General features: G+C 44.5%; 1 protein-coding gene across 8 annotated transcripts in view; it reads right to left on the reverse strand.

Annotated features, from left to right (window-relative positions):
* Nucleotides 1-15,645, reverse strand: part of UBE3B (ubiquitin protein ligase E3B) — a 25,201-nt gene extending 9,556 nt beyond the window's left edge. For 4 of the 8 annotated variants that reach the window (XR_003252572.1, XR_003252570.1, XR_003252571.1 and 1 more), the window contains exons 1-21: nucleotides 15,489-15,637; nucleotides 15,321-15,403; nucleotides 14,601-14,770; nucleotides 14,385-14,505; nucleotides 12,991-13,050; nucleotides 12,535-12,639; nucleotides 12,332-12,428; nucleotides 11,700-11,785; nucleotides 11,262-11,344; nucleotides 10,185-10,290; nucleotides 8,699-8,819; nucleotides 7,903-8,080; nucleotides 7,330-7,499; nucleotides 6,451-6,618; nucleotides 5,480-5,651; nucleotides 4,592-4,710; nucleotides 3,772-3,886; nucleotides 3,254-3,353; nucleotides 2,530-2,649; nucleotides 658-834; nucleotides 457-567 (exon numbers count right to left, since the gene is read on the reverse strand). Coding sequence is in view for 5 of the 8 variants with exons in the window: in XM_026060259.1 (XP_025916044.1) it covers nucleotides 457-567; nucleotides 658-834; nucleotides 2,530-2,649; nucleotides 3,254-3,353; nucleotides 3,772-3,886; nucleotides 4,592-4,710; nucleotides 5,480-5,651; nucleotides 6,451-6,618; nucleotides 7,330-7,499; nucleotides 7,903-8,080; nucleotides 8,699-8,819; nucleotides 10,185-10,290; nucleotides 11,262-11,344; nucleotides 11,700-11,785; nucleotides 12,332-12,428; nucleotides 12,535-12,639; nucleotides 12,991-13,050; nucleotides 14,385-14,505; nucleotides 14,601-14,761 (2,370 nt within the window). In the remaining 3 variants the exon portion in view is untranslated. The other 4 variants (XM_026060260.1, XM_026060262.1, XM_026060261.1 and 1 more) reach the window with 4 other exon arrangements.
* Nucleotides 15,646-15,761: the final 116 nt, after the last annotated feature.

A 15,761-nucleotide genomic window follows, 5' to 3' on the forward strand; every position in this document is an offset into this window, starting at 1 on the left:
CCACATCCTCTTAAAATCCACCAGTTAGTGGAGCAGGTGCAAAAAGGCAACCACAAATGGGAACTCCAAGGTTCCCTTAAAGAACTACCTTATGTGGCGAGGGTCATTCTGCCTTTCCAGCCTCCTTTTAGCCACATACCGCTTTACGTAATGTATGGGAAAATGGATGTTTATAAGGTGTAACACCAAAACAGCACAGCATTCCAGCTAGCGCCCGCAGTACCAAGGAGCGTAAACCAGTTATGTCCCAGGTCATACCTCCAAAATGTTTTTTTAACATATCCTTGAACAAGTGCCAGGCCATACTACCATTGGTATATTTACCCAAGCCATTTTTTCAACCTCACCTCCTCAGTTAACACCTCCCCAAGCACATAACTGATGCTCTCACAGAGCTACACCTGGACAGTGCTATAGCAACAGTGACAGTATGCAAACGTAGTACTTCTGTCTCACCTCATATACGGCCTTCCCAAGCATCTTCCCCACAAACTCAAAGAGCTGCAGGTAGTTCTCATGAATGTAGGATGTCGGGGATGGATACAGCCTCTCATCACCACTGGTTGTCTACACAGGCAGAGATAAAAGTATGATGAACTAGTACGCATCTGCTTGCAGTGGGCCATCAAGGTCAGCATCTGCAGCCCTGCATCATACCTTGAACAAATTGAGCGCAGGGTCAAACACCTTCTTTATTATCTCTTCCAGAAACTCCTTGAAGACACCATCCTGATCAATACCAGCCTCATCAACACCCAGGTCATTCACAAACTTCACTCTGATCACTCCCTTCATGGCATTCTGGGAAAGCTGCCGTAGCTGTTCGTATCCATCCTACAGAGACCAGAAGAGCCATAGGCCAGTCACACGGGAAGATGTCAACCACCCACGCAGACATACAGCAGAGACAAACGGACAGAGATATACATCAGATCTGCATTTATCATCGAAATTTATGTCTGAAAAGACTGGCATTTTCATTAGACAAAACTCCAGGTTTGTAGAAGTATGAACTGAACAAAGGCCCATCGTTTTCCTGTAACATCACTTCATACAAAAGCTGAAGGCAAACCCAGGATTTCTCAGAAGGCAGCTGCCTTCTGAGGCAGGGTATTAGAGACGTGGAACCACACCATGGGGAAAATAATTCCGTAACTACAGCAAAGGCATTACCCTGCAGAAGAGGCTAGAACAAGCAGGCAGAGCTGGCCAGCTAACAGTCACAACTACATACCAATCCCTAGGCATTTCAGAATCCGAAAGGGGCAGGCTGAGATTAAAAGGAACAAAAAGCAGGAAGAGAAAGACTGAGGTGCTTATTCAACAGCTGCATTAAAATTTGTCAGCTGCACAAAGGAGTTTTTAGTGAAAGTACATCCTCTGATTGATACAGTGATATTTTAAGAATATAAATCACAAACTGCCTTTTGTTTAAATACTACAGTAAACAGACTGCTGCGTCTTACAGAGAATGGTGCAATTTGGCTGATCAGATTCTTTGGCAAATCAAACAAAAATCTTGTACTACTCTAAAAAAAAGTGCGAGTTCAAAAGAACACAAAGCAAAGAAACAATGCAGCCAAACACAGCAGGTGGCTGAAGACATATGCACACTCCACCACTCCCCCCCAAGAGTCTGATTTAAAGCAGAAGCACATGCAATGTATCTTCTGTCCTTGAGTTATGTCCTGACTGGAAAGCAGGGCCCTGCCTATGAATAGCGGAGAACTTTTCAACAGCAGTGAGATGAAGAGCAGCAATTAAAACTGGCATTAGAAAAAGAAAAAATACATCCTCTGTCAACAAAAGAGTTCTCAAGCTGAAGAGAGCCCAGCGTGCTTCTGCAGCTAAAAGCAGGGAGGAAGGGCCCTTCAGAACCTGGCAAATCCCTGAACGTACAGATTCAGATGGTGGTGTGCATCTGCACGAGTAAGCAGGCATGTTTACTCCCTCACACTTACCAAACTTTGACATTTAGCTGCAGACATGTCAACATATGCAAGATCATTTGGCAAAGGAACAGTGTATGCATGTAACTCAGATGGATGACAAATCCTAGGGTCTGATCAAGGCATAAAAGGGAAAACTTTCCCAGCTTGTCATAGCTTAATGGTAAAGCAACAGCCATCCCTTCAGTCTCCACTAGAAGAGTGTCTTTTGAAGGATTCTGAATGCCATGAGCAACAAACTAAATGCCAAGGAGAATTAGTTACAGCATGAACAAACCACAGAAATGCTGACGGTGTCTTTCAGTCCCTTACCTCTCCAAGCTTTGCACTATGCCTGTCTCAGGGAACGTGCAGTTCTGAATAACTTCCAACAATGCTCATCACATTCAGGAATGACCTCCCTGCCCAGGGCTGCCAATAGCAGCCATGTCCGACTGAACTTGGAACTGTCACCAACAGAGACAGAACTGGCACTGGATTCCTCAGCACCCAGAGAGAAGATAAAAACATATTCACACCACATCCTTGTCAGGCCATATTAGCGGCTTGCTAGTTGGTTTCTGCAAGCCAAGTCACTTACCTCCAACATCCGTGAGCGACGGATAGTGATGTGTGTGACATGAGGCGATGCAGAGCTGGTTTCAACAAGCCCAAGCTTCTCCTTCTCCTTTGTAACCATATTTCGGAAAAGAAGCACCCTCTTAAAAATGAAAACGATTTGTAAGTCTTCATCCACAGCGAGCCTTATCTGCTAGCACAGCAGGGCTTTCAGAGGCTTCTGACACATGCCAAAAGCAGCTCTTGGTTGTCCTGTTCCCAAGTAGGCTCACTGATGCCACTACTACCTACTCACTAGAAGTAGTGGGATCTGCTTCCTTGTTCCCCAGTTGGGCAGAGAAACCCCTGAAGCCCTGCTCTGGAAGAGACAGGGTACCTGACAGTACTGAAAGGGAAAAGCTCCTCTCCTATCACCACGTAAAAAACCATCATCTCTGCAGATTTACTAGACCACCAGCTTTCTGCATGCAGACTCTTTCCAAGGTCACACGAGGCACTGCTGGCTGAGTTTAAGCAGCTCCCCACACAAATAAGCTCTCTCCCAATGAAAGAAACCAAGACAGTTTAGAGGAGATATGTGAGGGGGAAAAAACAAAAACAAAAAAAACCCCCAGACAGACCCTTGTCTAACTGGCATTTCAATCATGAGCTCCAACCCAGGAAACCCTGAAGACATGTCCCTTCTATCCCAGGACCACCTAGGTCACTGGCTTTTCAGTCTCCATCCTCTGCCCCGTCCCACTCACGTTCTTGTGGGGGATGACATGAGGGATGTACTGCAGGAGCAGCTGGGCTCGTTTCTTGTCCTTGTCCAGCTCCTGGAAGAGCACGCTGGGTTTGAGGTCCCTTACAAAGAAAGGCACAGATTCAGAGATCCCTGAAAGATGTCCAGGTGTGGTAAACCGCCAGTGGTAAGAGAGAGGAAACCTATAATGCTCCCAAAGATGACCTGAGCTTGCAGTGCACATCTAACAAAACCAGAGACACTCAGGCTGTTAGGTGCTGAGTCACTTTTCAAGGCATCACTCCCCACGAGCAGCAGCTAATTACAGCACAGAACAGAAGCAGAATAGGAGGGGAGTCCTTAAATCTAAGCAGGTAAACAATGTAGGGAGCAGCTCTGATCTTGATCTCAYGGACAGAATGAGAGAGAGAGAGACCAATTTAAAGCAAGGGATCGCAAAAGAGCCACCCAAAAGGGAGCTGATGCACTAGGACTAGCACACAGGTGGACGTGGCCCTTGCCTTGGGCTGGGACACTTACTTCCGTAACCAGTGGTCGTCGGGAGCAAAACGCCTGCGGCAGTCCCTTTCGTACAAGACCATGAGCCAGCCGTGGACAGAATGAAAGAGCTCCAGGGTCTCCCCTCTGGCATTCTCTGAACAAAAGGAACAAAGSGGCAATGTCTAGGGCACCTTAGACAACAGGAGTGTCCAAGAGCAACATGCTGCTCATCAGCCCCATGCTAATAGTAAAGGCATGTTTCTCCTAACTTGCACTGCCTTCAGAGGGAAGGAAAAGATTATGTGTCCCCCAGAAAACACAGAGCCTCTTCTCTGACCAAAGTGAGAAACTCTTAGCCACACGAAGCCATCTCAGCCAGCTCCAACACAGCCATCACAACAGAAATGGACTATATCATTCAGCTGTCAGAACTGAACTGTACTCAAATTATACCAGCCTACAGATCCAAAGGTCCCTTCCAACTTCAACCATTCTTTGATCTACAGACAATACATCTATGGAGACTCCAGCAAGCCTGCTCTGCTTTGTCAAAACATTACATTACATTCTTGTCCAATACGTGGTCCAGTCATGCGAGACTTAAGTCTCTGGATGGCAAAACTAACATTCCCATCATGTCTGGTACACAAATTCTCATTTGAAATAGAGCAGTGCATTGTATTTAGTGCCAAACATGATAGCAGTATCTGGACACCAAAACACTGGAACATATTTCCAAGCCACACACAGTGCATTATGTTTTTGTGCAAAGCATTAACTAGCAGAAGCTTCAAATTCCAAAATTAATGCCATTTATTGTTCAGTGGTATCCTCAATTCAAGCTACTAAAAGCACTTACCCACGATTCCATCCCAGATCATCTTAAACACAAAGGAATTCAGAAAAGACGAGATGGTAACAAGCTCTTCCAGTTTGAATGAAATCTGCTCTTCATAGACTTCTATGTCATCAAGAATCCTATCAGAGAAAGCAAACCCAAATATGCAAATGTCAATTTAATTCCCTTTTGAAATTTTCATAAGGGCATTATCCTTTAGCAGCAGCTCTTATTCCTATGATGACTGACACCCATGAGGAACTAGAGCCATAAACAACTAAACCTTATTTATTGGTTTGATCAATATTTGATCCTAACAAAAGACAGCATGAAAGGTCTGAGATATGAGCGAAGCCAATACTTCATAGCAAAAAGGACCTGTGCACTAGTCCCCAAAGAAAGCTTTTTCATCAGCCAAGCTAAGAAAAACTGTCTCTGCTGACAAGCAAGGCCAATTCCCCCTGTCCTTTGTGCTATGCAAGCCAATGAGCAAGACAGCAAAGGAGTTGTGAAACGAAGCTGGGGAGCATTCCTGCAGCAGCACTATACCACTGTTCCTCGATGCTCATCTGGGTTCATCAAAGTGTTTACTTTGGTCCGATGCAATCATTGCCCATAAGCAGTTGAAGAAATCTTCTTTCCCCCCTCCCTAGCCAATACTGTAATATTTCATTACCAGGTCAGGCAGCTGTAAATCCCTTAAGAAGCAGCACAAGGCTGATGGGGCAGTCCTTTTGAAGTCCCTTTCTGTTTCTTAGGACTTTATTAGAAAAGCCTTCTGTTTACTCTGCCTTGCCTGGTTATCTCTATGCAAAGGCAGTAATGCCTTAACTATTCTTCTTGAAACCTAAGGAACACACAAGAGCTTCACGTTACAAATCTAAAGAGCAACCTCTGCTTGCTACCTACGTGATAAGGTGGCGGGAACAGTCACAGAAGAGCATCAACATGGCCAGCAGCCTCTTAGATTCCTCCGTGTCATTATTCAAGCACTCCAAGAAGAGTTTTAACCCACCCTGTGGTCCCAGCTCACAGATAAAAGCCCATAATTTGGGCAACAGKTCATCCAGGTAAGTGAGGCCTAGCAAAGGAAAAATATAAAGCACACTCAGCAAAGCTTGTTCTGCCTGCTTGTTCATGCAGACAGAAACAAATGTGACTTGGAGCTGACAGATCCTTTTGCAAAACAACCCTTTTTCTGAAGGGAACACACACACGTTCCCAAACTTGTCTGCATTAACAAGAGTTGTACAGTCACAAGGGAAGCAAAAGAAAGCTTTCAATCAGGCAGTAATAGTCTGCATATCTGCAGCCCCTTCCCACCAGTCATTTTGCAATTTTAGAAAAGAATTAACTTCTGTGACCCAGTCATCATTACAGCCATCTTAGAGGTGAAAACACACAGGATAGGGTTGTACCTGTGGTCAGCGCTATAACCAGAAACAAAGCATCCAGAGCTCTGGACTCACTCCTCTACTCTAGCCACTAGACCCAAAGAGTGCTTATCTCCTCCTCCATCCATTCTTAGACAGGTAATTTGTTCTGAAGATGTATGAAAGCATTCACATAGCACATAAAGATTAATATTGCTAGCCTTCTCGAAAACACTGACTCAGTCTTAAGGTTGATATAGAATAAGCAAGGTTTCATTATAGGAAAACTTGCTTCGATTCATATTCTGGAGAGTTAATGTTTGATAAAGAAATGATGAATGTTATTGATCAGATGTATGATTCAGGGTGGAACAAGCTTTCCACCCAGCCAGTCAATAAAATGTTGTCAGTAATAAAACTACCAACAAAGTCAAGAGAAATTAATAAGAAAAATCCATTTTTTCCTCCCCATTTTAAGTGATTTGAAAAGCACATATGTGCCCTGACCTGTGAGTATCTGGAGGCGGATCTGTGTTAGCGTTGTGAGTGTGGTTTGGTACAGGACACAGATACTGCACACTTTCTGCACCTCTGCCGAGTCCACTCGCTTGCCCCCGACAGGCTTGAGAATGTTGCGGACAGACGCAGACTTCTGGAAAGCTCGCTTGAAAAGATCTGGTAACAAAGAAGCGCACAGAACATTGGCCCAGCAGACAAAAGTTCTATTCCAAACCATTTCTTACCCTCAGCTGCTTGACAGCCCTACGGTGAGGAGGATTTTAGCAGACAGGTCACTCCATGCACAGTAGGTTTTCATGGATTTTTTTTGGCAGAACACTGTGCAGCTGCTAGCAATGCAGAAGGTGGTTTCAAGGGGGCCATTACTCTAGAGCTTAAATCCTCAACAGAACTGCAGTAACTAATAAGCCACAGGATCTAGTCTTATGTGCAGCAGCTGGAAAACAGCCAGATTACAGCTGTCTTAATCCAGACACTCTTCTGCAGAGCACAGGCACACCCGTAAACCAGCTTCACCTTGCCTTCCACCTGGGAAGCTGGCCTCCCCATCTTGCCTTCAGAAATAATAAGCTATGCAGTAAGCAATTCAGCTACTTGGGAAAGAATGGGGAAAAAAAAACATTAAAATAAGCAAATATTTTCATGGCACCAAAGAAAGAGATTTGCCCCAGCTCATAGAGGCAGTTTGAGCAGGAATTACAAATAGGTGAGGATGGGATATGATCTCTCCTAAGTAGCAGCAGCAGCTGCTGCAAGAAATTACTCAAAGCTTTCAGACTAGTGGGAAAGTCAAACTCCCATGAGACAGAGAGACACACACATGTGTACGCATGCACACACACACACAAGCAACCCTCCAGAACTGACTCTTCATGGGAAGGCTGTTCTGAGGGGAAATTGGCTGTGCTGGCAACTGAGCCATTTCCTGATTCTCCAGCAACTTCTTGCTGAGCACATCACTGAAGAGGATGCGGATCATATGGACTCCCCAGAGATGCTGCAGTTGCTTGGTCAGCAGAGGCATGGACTCATTTAATCTAAAAGACAAGTTAGAGAGACATGTTAGAAGGGAGGCTGGAAGAAAACACTGGACAGTGGCACGTGGATACATTTAGTCAAAGCACCCACCCTGCAGCCGGTCTTCATAGGAAGAGCTGACATGCAGCTCCTACGTTGAGGGTGTCAGTATTGCCACTGTTCAGCAGTCTACACTTTACTGAATTTCCTCATGTAATAGTCTATTATGATTGTAGCAATTTAAACAGTGCAGATATAACCTGAAACACCTACGAAGTTATTCTGCACAGTGTCACACTGTTCACCTCAYAAARCATGGAGCACATTGCAGCTTAAAAATATATATATACATAGAGAGAGAGAGRGAGAGAGAGAGAAAGAGACTTAAAGCTTATCTATCACCATAAGGTTCTCTCCACTTACCCATAATCCACAGTCTGGGAAAACCAGCCCAGAACAGGATGCCAGTGAGTGAGGTTGGACTTCTTTTGTGAAACATACTTCTGGCAGTAGGAGAGCATGTGAATGAGCACACCAACAAAATGAGCTGTCTCCTCCTCAAGGACTTTATCATTCAAGGAGCCCAAGTACACAAGGTTACCTGGAGGAACAAGCAGCATAGAAAGACTTAAGAGGAACAGATGCTGCAGGACAGCGAGTAGAGACAATAAGGGGTTTGAGTTCATTTTATCTCTTTTCAAGTCTGCGGAAGGGTTACTGGGAAGAATGACTATTGGAGGCTACCCCACAGCAAGCCATTTCCAGCACGCATCAGCCACCAAGGTGATGTGTCACTTTGCTATCCTCCTGTAGCTTTCTCAGCTGCACCCCATCCCACCCCCTCCCATCCAAGCTACATGCAACCAATGGTTATTTATTTCCCGAGTTCCAAGTGTTCCTTTTGTTACTTTTACAGAAATGTGATCTTAAATATTTCAGTAGCCCATCTATTTAGGCAGGTTAGGTTCAGGTCTGCCACGCTGCAAGATTCACCTGGAGCCCAAGTGAAAAGCTAAGGAGAGACAATGCTTCATGGGTAGGCATGATGACATGATACTTGCAGTATCCTAAAATAAACCTCAATTATTATTTTAGAAACCAGCTAAGCAAGGATTAAAAAGGACAGTGGATAGGAGGCAACTCTGACCCATGGAGAAGGAAGACTCGATTCAAGGCTCTCCTCCAAGCACAGTAAGAAAGAAGTCTTACAGGTGCTTACCCAACAAGCAGAGAGTGTGGCTCCCCTCTAAGCACACACAGACATCTCGGCATTGGACCTCGCGACTTAAAAATAAGATGAACTTGCGGAAGAGTTCATGAGATTCTATCACTGCCAGACGCTGAAAGACAGAATTTAACAAACTGCAAGTGAGATTGAGGAGCCTCACAGAAAACAATGCACCTGACCTGCCACTAGCGATCTGGATTGCCTATTCTTTCCGAATAAAGCAGCAACTTGTAACTGTTGCACTGAAGAGAGCAAGTCTTTGACATGAAGCTGGCCTAAGAAATAGATTCCTAATATCACAGGCAAGTGGGAGTCCACGCTATCCAAGAAAACCCCTTAGAGGTGAATACACCATGTTCTAGTTGTAGACAGACCTTCAGCTGTCCGTCTACAAAAACATGCACATTTTGCACACAGCTCACCTCTGCCTGCACTGAGCTACACAGAGGAGCAGACACACTAAATTAGATTAACTTGCTATTTACAACCACGATCCTTTTCCATATGACAGACTGACTTCTGCTTTGGCTACTTCTATCATAACAGAGATGGAAGGAATAAGGCATGCAAAAATTCCAGCCGTGTCACACGAGACTTTCTTTAGGATGGGCACACTGCAGGTAACAACTGAAATAGCAGTTCAGGCCTAAAAAGGAAAGTGCAGCTTTCTCTGGACACACTCACTATAGAAGCCTCTGAAGTAAGTTTCTGTAACAACATCCCATTTTTACGTCTGTCCGTCCAGTCCTGCCAGTATTGACTTATTTGTTAAAGTCATGAATGTATCTACTCAAGCAGAAAGCACATTTGTGACTTCAACTACGCTGCAGTTCTGACTGCACCAAAAAAAAAAAAAAAAAAAGAGAGAGATAGCGAGCGTGCAAGAGAGCACGCGTGTGCACACATTCTAAGAGTCCACATACAAGTAGCAGCTGTGTCACGATAGTTATGGGCCTCAATTGACATCTGGGTCTAGGATCCAGATGTTGGGCAGAGTGAAAAAAGGAGTCCCAGTTCTCCATTAAAATAAACAAAGGATAGTAGCAAAGAGCAGCACTTGCATTTTATAGTGGGGGAAACTGAAAAATGCATTAAATGACCCTCCCCAAGCCACAGGGATCAGTCTGTGGAAAAACAGAAGAACCCTGACTTTCAAAGTTCAACCAAAGGCATAAGAGCAGCCCTCCTCACCATGCTAAGACAGTTAAAGGACACTTCCATTACTGGAAATATTCTTCCGATGTTATTACCAGCACAGGCAGTCTGGCTCATCAGCCATCTGGCATTAATAACTTTTGTGGTATTAGAAGGCCAGACAATGCAGAGGGTAGAAGGACCAAACACTTCCAAAAGAGAAAGTTGAAACTGAGAAAGAGAGAAATGCTAATGCTCTATTTTAAGAGCTGATAAAATGGAATAATAAGTGGCTTTATGTGATATCCAACGGACTTTTGGTACTATTACATCATGCACTTACCTCAGGTGTTAGAGTAGCAAGATGAGTCATTATAGCAGGCACAGACATGATATGTATCAGAAATGATCTCAGGAGATTGTCTGAAAACTGTGCAGCAACCACAGGGCTACAGAGAGAAAAACACTTGAGTGCGAGAAGTCTGCTCTAGCAGTGTACAAAACAGTCATTCTAACCGAGCCATTCTGGACTGGCTGATGATTCTATTCTCATGAAGAGGAATTGTTGGAAAAAAAGTTTCCTTACACTTCTGTTATCATAGCAAGTTCATAAAAATCAGTCGTGACTCAAGGGAACGTAAGCCAAACAGTTCACAGCATAATATTCTTGCAAGCACATCCGTTCTACCCAGAGCACCCCAAACATTATCCAGTTCATCTCCGAAATTTCCCCTTTCCCCACTGTCATCAAGTCAGTAATTAAGTAGCTGTTTTCATTAGGCAGAAGTTCAGTGACTTGTTCAAGGACACCCATTGTTTTGCCACTGAACATCACATACTCATGATCCCAGCAGTGACAGCTGTGGAAGGAGAGTGGCACAAAATTAACCACTGCGGCCTTAAGAACGCTCAGTACTGGCTGCAGATTTCTAAAGGGAAGAGACATAAGTTCTGCAGGGATGAGGTCAAAGTAAGTTTACTTTTTTTTTTTTTTTTTTTTTCCCCTTTAAAAGCGAACAGACTGAATCATTAGAAAGACTTACACCCAGTTCAGGGACAAAATTTGCCCCTGGAAACTGAATAACAGGTACATCTGCATCAGCAGCTCACTGCGAAGCGGCACAACCATTCCCATCCAGAGAATACCAATCCCGTCTGATGGCTCCACAGAAGGGCACACAGATCCCATACTGGAACTGCGCTCCGACGTCTAGGCTTACACTAACACTTATTACTGACCTACAGCTTTGTGAGATGAAAAATGACTAGAGCAGAGCAGGCTATTTGCTTAAAGCAGCTTCTTTCATCCAGTTGATACACTCAAAGGCACAAAGAGAGACTGGCAGGGTGAGAAATCTTCAGAAACACAATAAAGACAACTTTGGCTGCACATCACCCCAAGCAGCTCTGGCTGTCTTACCGCAATGCAAGGGAGAAGATGGCAGTTAAAGAGCCTTTGGACAAGGATGGTCTGGATCTTGCCAAGCCATTAGTTAGCAAAATCTGGAAAAAACAGTAAGAACAACAAAAAGACTGCAGAGCTCAGAAAAGGTTTATGACTACTCCTGAAGGACATTGTGCTCATTTTCAGAGCCGAGAAAACAACCAACTAGCAAACAACAACAACAAAGAAACAGCTGCTACAAGTCATTTGGCAGAACTAGAAGGCCTTCAGGTTAACAGGGGCATAACAGAAACCACATTAAAAAAGCACAGATCACCGGTGCTCCACGTCCACCTCCTGCCTGACACATGCCCCCAGAGATGATAAAAATTTCCTCAGAACAAGAACAACAGCACAGGATTGGGGTTTGTTTTGAACAAATAGAAGCACTAACTACATCAGTCTCAGACTGACCTGCAGCACAGAATAAAATCCCTTCTGATTGAGGTGTCCCATGATATTTGCACAGATGTGGTTCATGGCAGGCCTCAGGGTTTCACCTTCAAGGATAAAACAGCGATGTTACTAAAACCGTATCACAGCTGCACTGTTTATTCCCTTACATACCATAAAACAGTTTGCCAATTCCTAAGTCCCTCTTACCAAAATTTCTTGCCCTCCTATGCAAAAACCACTATTTTAGCAGCATTCCACATCAAGTTCCAGTAAAATGGATCATTTAAGCTATAAGAGTCACATTTCTTCACTATACATATCTACCTCTTCTACGCATATTTCCCACAAAATCCCAGAGCCAGAGCCGCATGACATTATACTCTGAATGCTCTGGTGTGAGAGACTTTGGAGGACTATGAGAAACTTGCAGCACTGAGCTGCTGCTGTTCGAAGGGAAATACCTTCTCTAATCCCAAGGGATCCTTACTGCCTCTCTGTGCTCTGCGCAAGCACAGAAGCATAATGAGCCTTTGTGGAAAGTATGGGGAGAAGGCAAGGTGCAGAAACAGCACTCAGCAGATTTTAAAAGCAAGTCCCAATCAGTGACTAAAACAAAGTACTGAAATGACACATTGAATTGATGCACCCACCTTTTCCCCGCAGGATTTTCCATGTAGGAGTGTCTGTGAAGGTGACAAGCATTGTGAGGTGCAAATTGACAAGTTTGGAGTCTTGTAAGATGTCAGGCTGCAATAACAAACACCAGTGTTAATAAATCAGGTTAGTTCTGTGCCAAACTACAGAACCATTAGATGTAGGGAGACAAAACACAGTGAAATTTATTTATTTTTACCTTAAGTTGCTTGAGAAATTCACAGCAAAACCACAAAATATCTTTGATCTGCTTGATCCACAGGAGTGTGAGATCCTTGGAGAGTGCCAGTGACACATACCACACCTGAGGACGGCAGGGAACAGATGCGAGCCGCGGTAGGTATTTGTGCTACTGATTGGCAAAACACGTTACCAGGAAGCCTTGTAACAAAATGATCTCAGTGCGCTGCTCATCCCAGCAGTGGAGCCAAGTTATTTCTCTCCCCCGAATTGACTTGATCAAAGCACACAAACTGCCTTTTATCTTTTATAGCTATACACAGACTAAAAGTTTCAGAGGGGTACTGAGGAACCTGTCCAAGCATTCCCCATGGAACCTCAGCAATGTTTGGGGGCTTTCAGAAGCTAAATAATTCAAATATCACCAACCTAACTCCCCACACATAGAACGAAGGAAAAAAAAAATCCTACTGACCTTGGGCTCATTCTCAACATCCATACTATTAAGAATACAACGGCACAGCTTTTCAAATCTCTGAGAAAAAAAGAAGAGTCATATCAGTTCTAATTACATTAAGAGTTACTTGGGAAAAGCATTACAAACAGCTCAGAAGAGAGTGCAAGAAGCAAGGTACCTCTGTCTCAGAACAAATGCTCCAAACACATATTCCCCATGGATTGTGCCAGCAGCTCCTTCTCTGAGAGCGCATCTACCTTTCATGCTACAGCTCTGCAGAAGAGCTCTCTCCTGGAACACAGTACTCATCAACAGTAGGAATTTCTCAGCCTTCCCAGCTAAACTGCCTCCCTCGACAGCATGGCCTGAAGCCAAGAAAAGCACTGTCCTCTTGGGGTTCAGTTTTTCTAGCTGACCATCATGGCTCTCAGCTGAACTTGGGGCTCATATCCAGAACTCCTTAATTCCTCTTTCAGTCCAGTTGTATTTACCATTTACGTATTTATGAAGCCTTTCTGAGCTACAGAACTTTGCTAGCATGGTTGTCCTAACTGAGAGTATTCTCCAAAAACGAGCACAGTCTAGTCCTTGGCCCAGCAAGGGACTGACTTGCTGCTGGAATGGGAAGGAGAAGAGGAAGCAGAACAGACATATCTCAGTGGTGCACGTAGTTACTGTAAATGCAGAACTTCAAATGGATGCCAGGCACTTAAAAAACCTGTATGCAATACACACATTTGTTTTTCATGCAGTAAAAACAGAGAAGAGCATTTGTTGTACTCATAGCTTCCTCAAAAGAAGAGACGTTAGTTGAGACAGAGATTAAAAAAAACAAAACAAAACAGCCAACCAAATACCCCTTCCCTCTGCCAAACCAAACACCAACTGCTCCTGCAATTTAAATACAGCCTTTCCTTTTCCAATTGTTTTACTTATAATTAGCCCTAACATGTCCCTGGGGCAAATACCATCTTCACATAGACAAAGACACTACAGCAAAGAGCTCTACCCTGAAACCACAAATTCAGGGTACAGTCAGAAAAGCAGCTGTAGTATAAGCAGCCCTCACCCTTCCCCTACACCCTGGCAGGACAGCTCTGTGAGCTTGCCACAACGTTCCTGATGCAGCTCACAAAAACATGAACTGTTGAATTACTGAAGTTGGCATGGCCACCAGGGAAAACGTCTGTCAAACTAAGCCCTGAATGGGGAACTACTATGAAAAATCCAAGAGTTCTTTGATTCGAGCCCTACAGACAGTCCTTTCCAAGGAGGACTAAGAGACAGATCAAATTTCCAAAGCCAAAATGTATTGTAGGAACCTACATGGTCACTGGTCAACAATTTAAACATATTTAAGATGCTAAGTATGTAACCCAAAGGAGGAAACCACTTCAGAGCAACAATTTTACCTCTTTGTCCACTTTAAGATTAAATACGAACAGCAGTTTCCTAGCAATTCTGAAGACAGAAAGAGCACTTCTTTTACTTGAGCCAGACTCATTTGCCTCAAAGAAATCCTCGACTTCTCTCCTAGGAAAGTGAGGAAAATGATCATTGGCAGTTAAAAGTCAAGCACACCTCTCCAGATAAAAGGAGCAAAGCGTGGAGGGTAGAATTTCACACACCTTATCTCCCTTTGCAGGCGGCATCGACAGAGAAACCTCCTGATCAAAGCTTGGATTTGAATGGCGGCTCGCTCTTTTTCCTTCAGCTCTCTCCGCTCCTCCCGAGCCTGGCGTGCTTTATCAAGGAACTGGGCTTTCGATGACTGGCTTGCGCTGAACATTTTTACAACCTACCAAAAGGTAGTTTAAGGAAAAAAAGAATCATTGCAGTAAACATCTGAGGAACTGAGAGCAAAGAGGGCAAAGCACACAGGCAAAGGCAATTCTTCAAAGTACTTCTGCACTAGCTGAGCTGACTACCTGCATCCAAAATTTAAACAGCGAAAGTAGAATACCCCACAACACAGAAGAAATGCCTGCAAAATACAGCCTGGGAAATGCCAAAGTAACTTGGCAAAAGGATAGTAAGGAGAAAATATAAAAATCAATATCAAAACCATTCCAGCAAACAGTTTGCAACCTAACGTGGACAAGTAAGTTTTAAGAGCAAAAAAAGCAGCGTCCTGTCATTGTGTCCCACTCCCTGTATTTCAACTCCCCCTTTCCAGGCTTGTCTGTTATCTGTAATGCTGATATACAAGAAAATGAAAAGAACAATACTACACGTAAGCACAGAATGGGAAGGACATAAAGGACTCTTAGAAACTACTTTATTGCCACTCAACAAGTTGAAAGGTATAGGCTCAGCTATACCTTCATAAATACTGACAATAAACTCACCTGAGAGTTTGCTTCCCCAAAAGAAGCGACTTCTAATCATCGGCACACAAGTGTGATCCACATCCACCGGCTCCCGCCAGCTCCTGCACAGATAAGCACGTTAGCTGCAGAAGATTTGGGGATTTACTCTTTATTTTTGCAGCTCGAAGCCCTTTTGACCGAACCTACCTCTGACTGCCCCCTCGACACAGGGTAAAGTCAGAGAAGTTTCAGGAGAGAAGCGGCAGCGGCGTTTAGGTGCGGGCGCAGGCGGCTCCTGGCACTTCAGAGCGGGGAAGAAACGGTTTAACGCGCGGGAAAAGCGAGGGTCGGCCTCGCCCACGCTGGGGCCCCGGGCGGCAGCAGCCAGGGCAGAGCTCGCTCGCCTCACGCCCCCCGAGCGAGGCAGGAGCCGCGAGTCCCCCCGGGCCCCGCGAGCCCCCCCCGGGCCCCGGCCTCGCC

Source organism: Apteryx rowi, unplaced genomic scaffold (genome assembly GCF_003343035.1).
Source record: "Apteryx rowi isolate R43461 unplaced genomic scaffold, aptRow1 scaffold_168, whole genome shotgun sequence".
Lineage (NCBI taxonomy): Eukaryota > Metazoa > Chordata > Aves > Apterygiformes > Apterygidae > Apteryx > Apteryx rowi.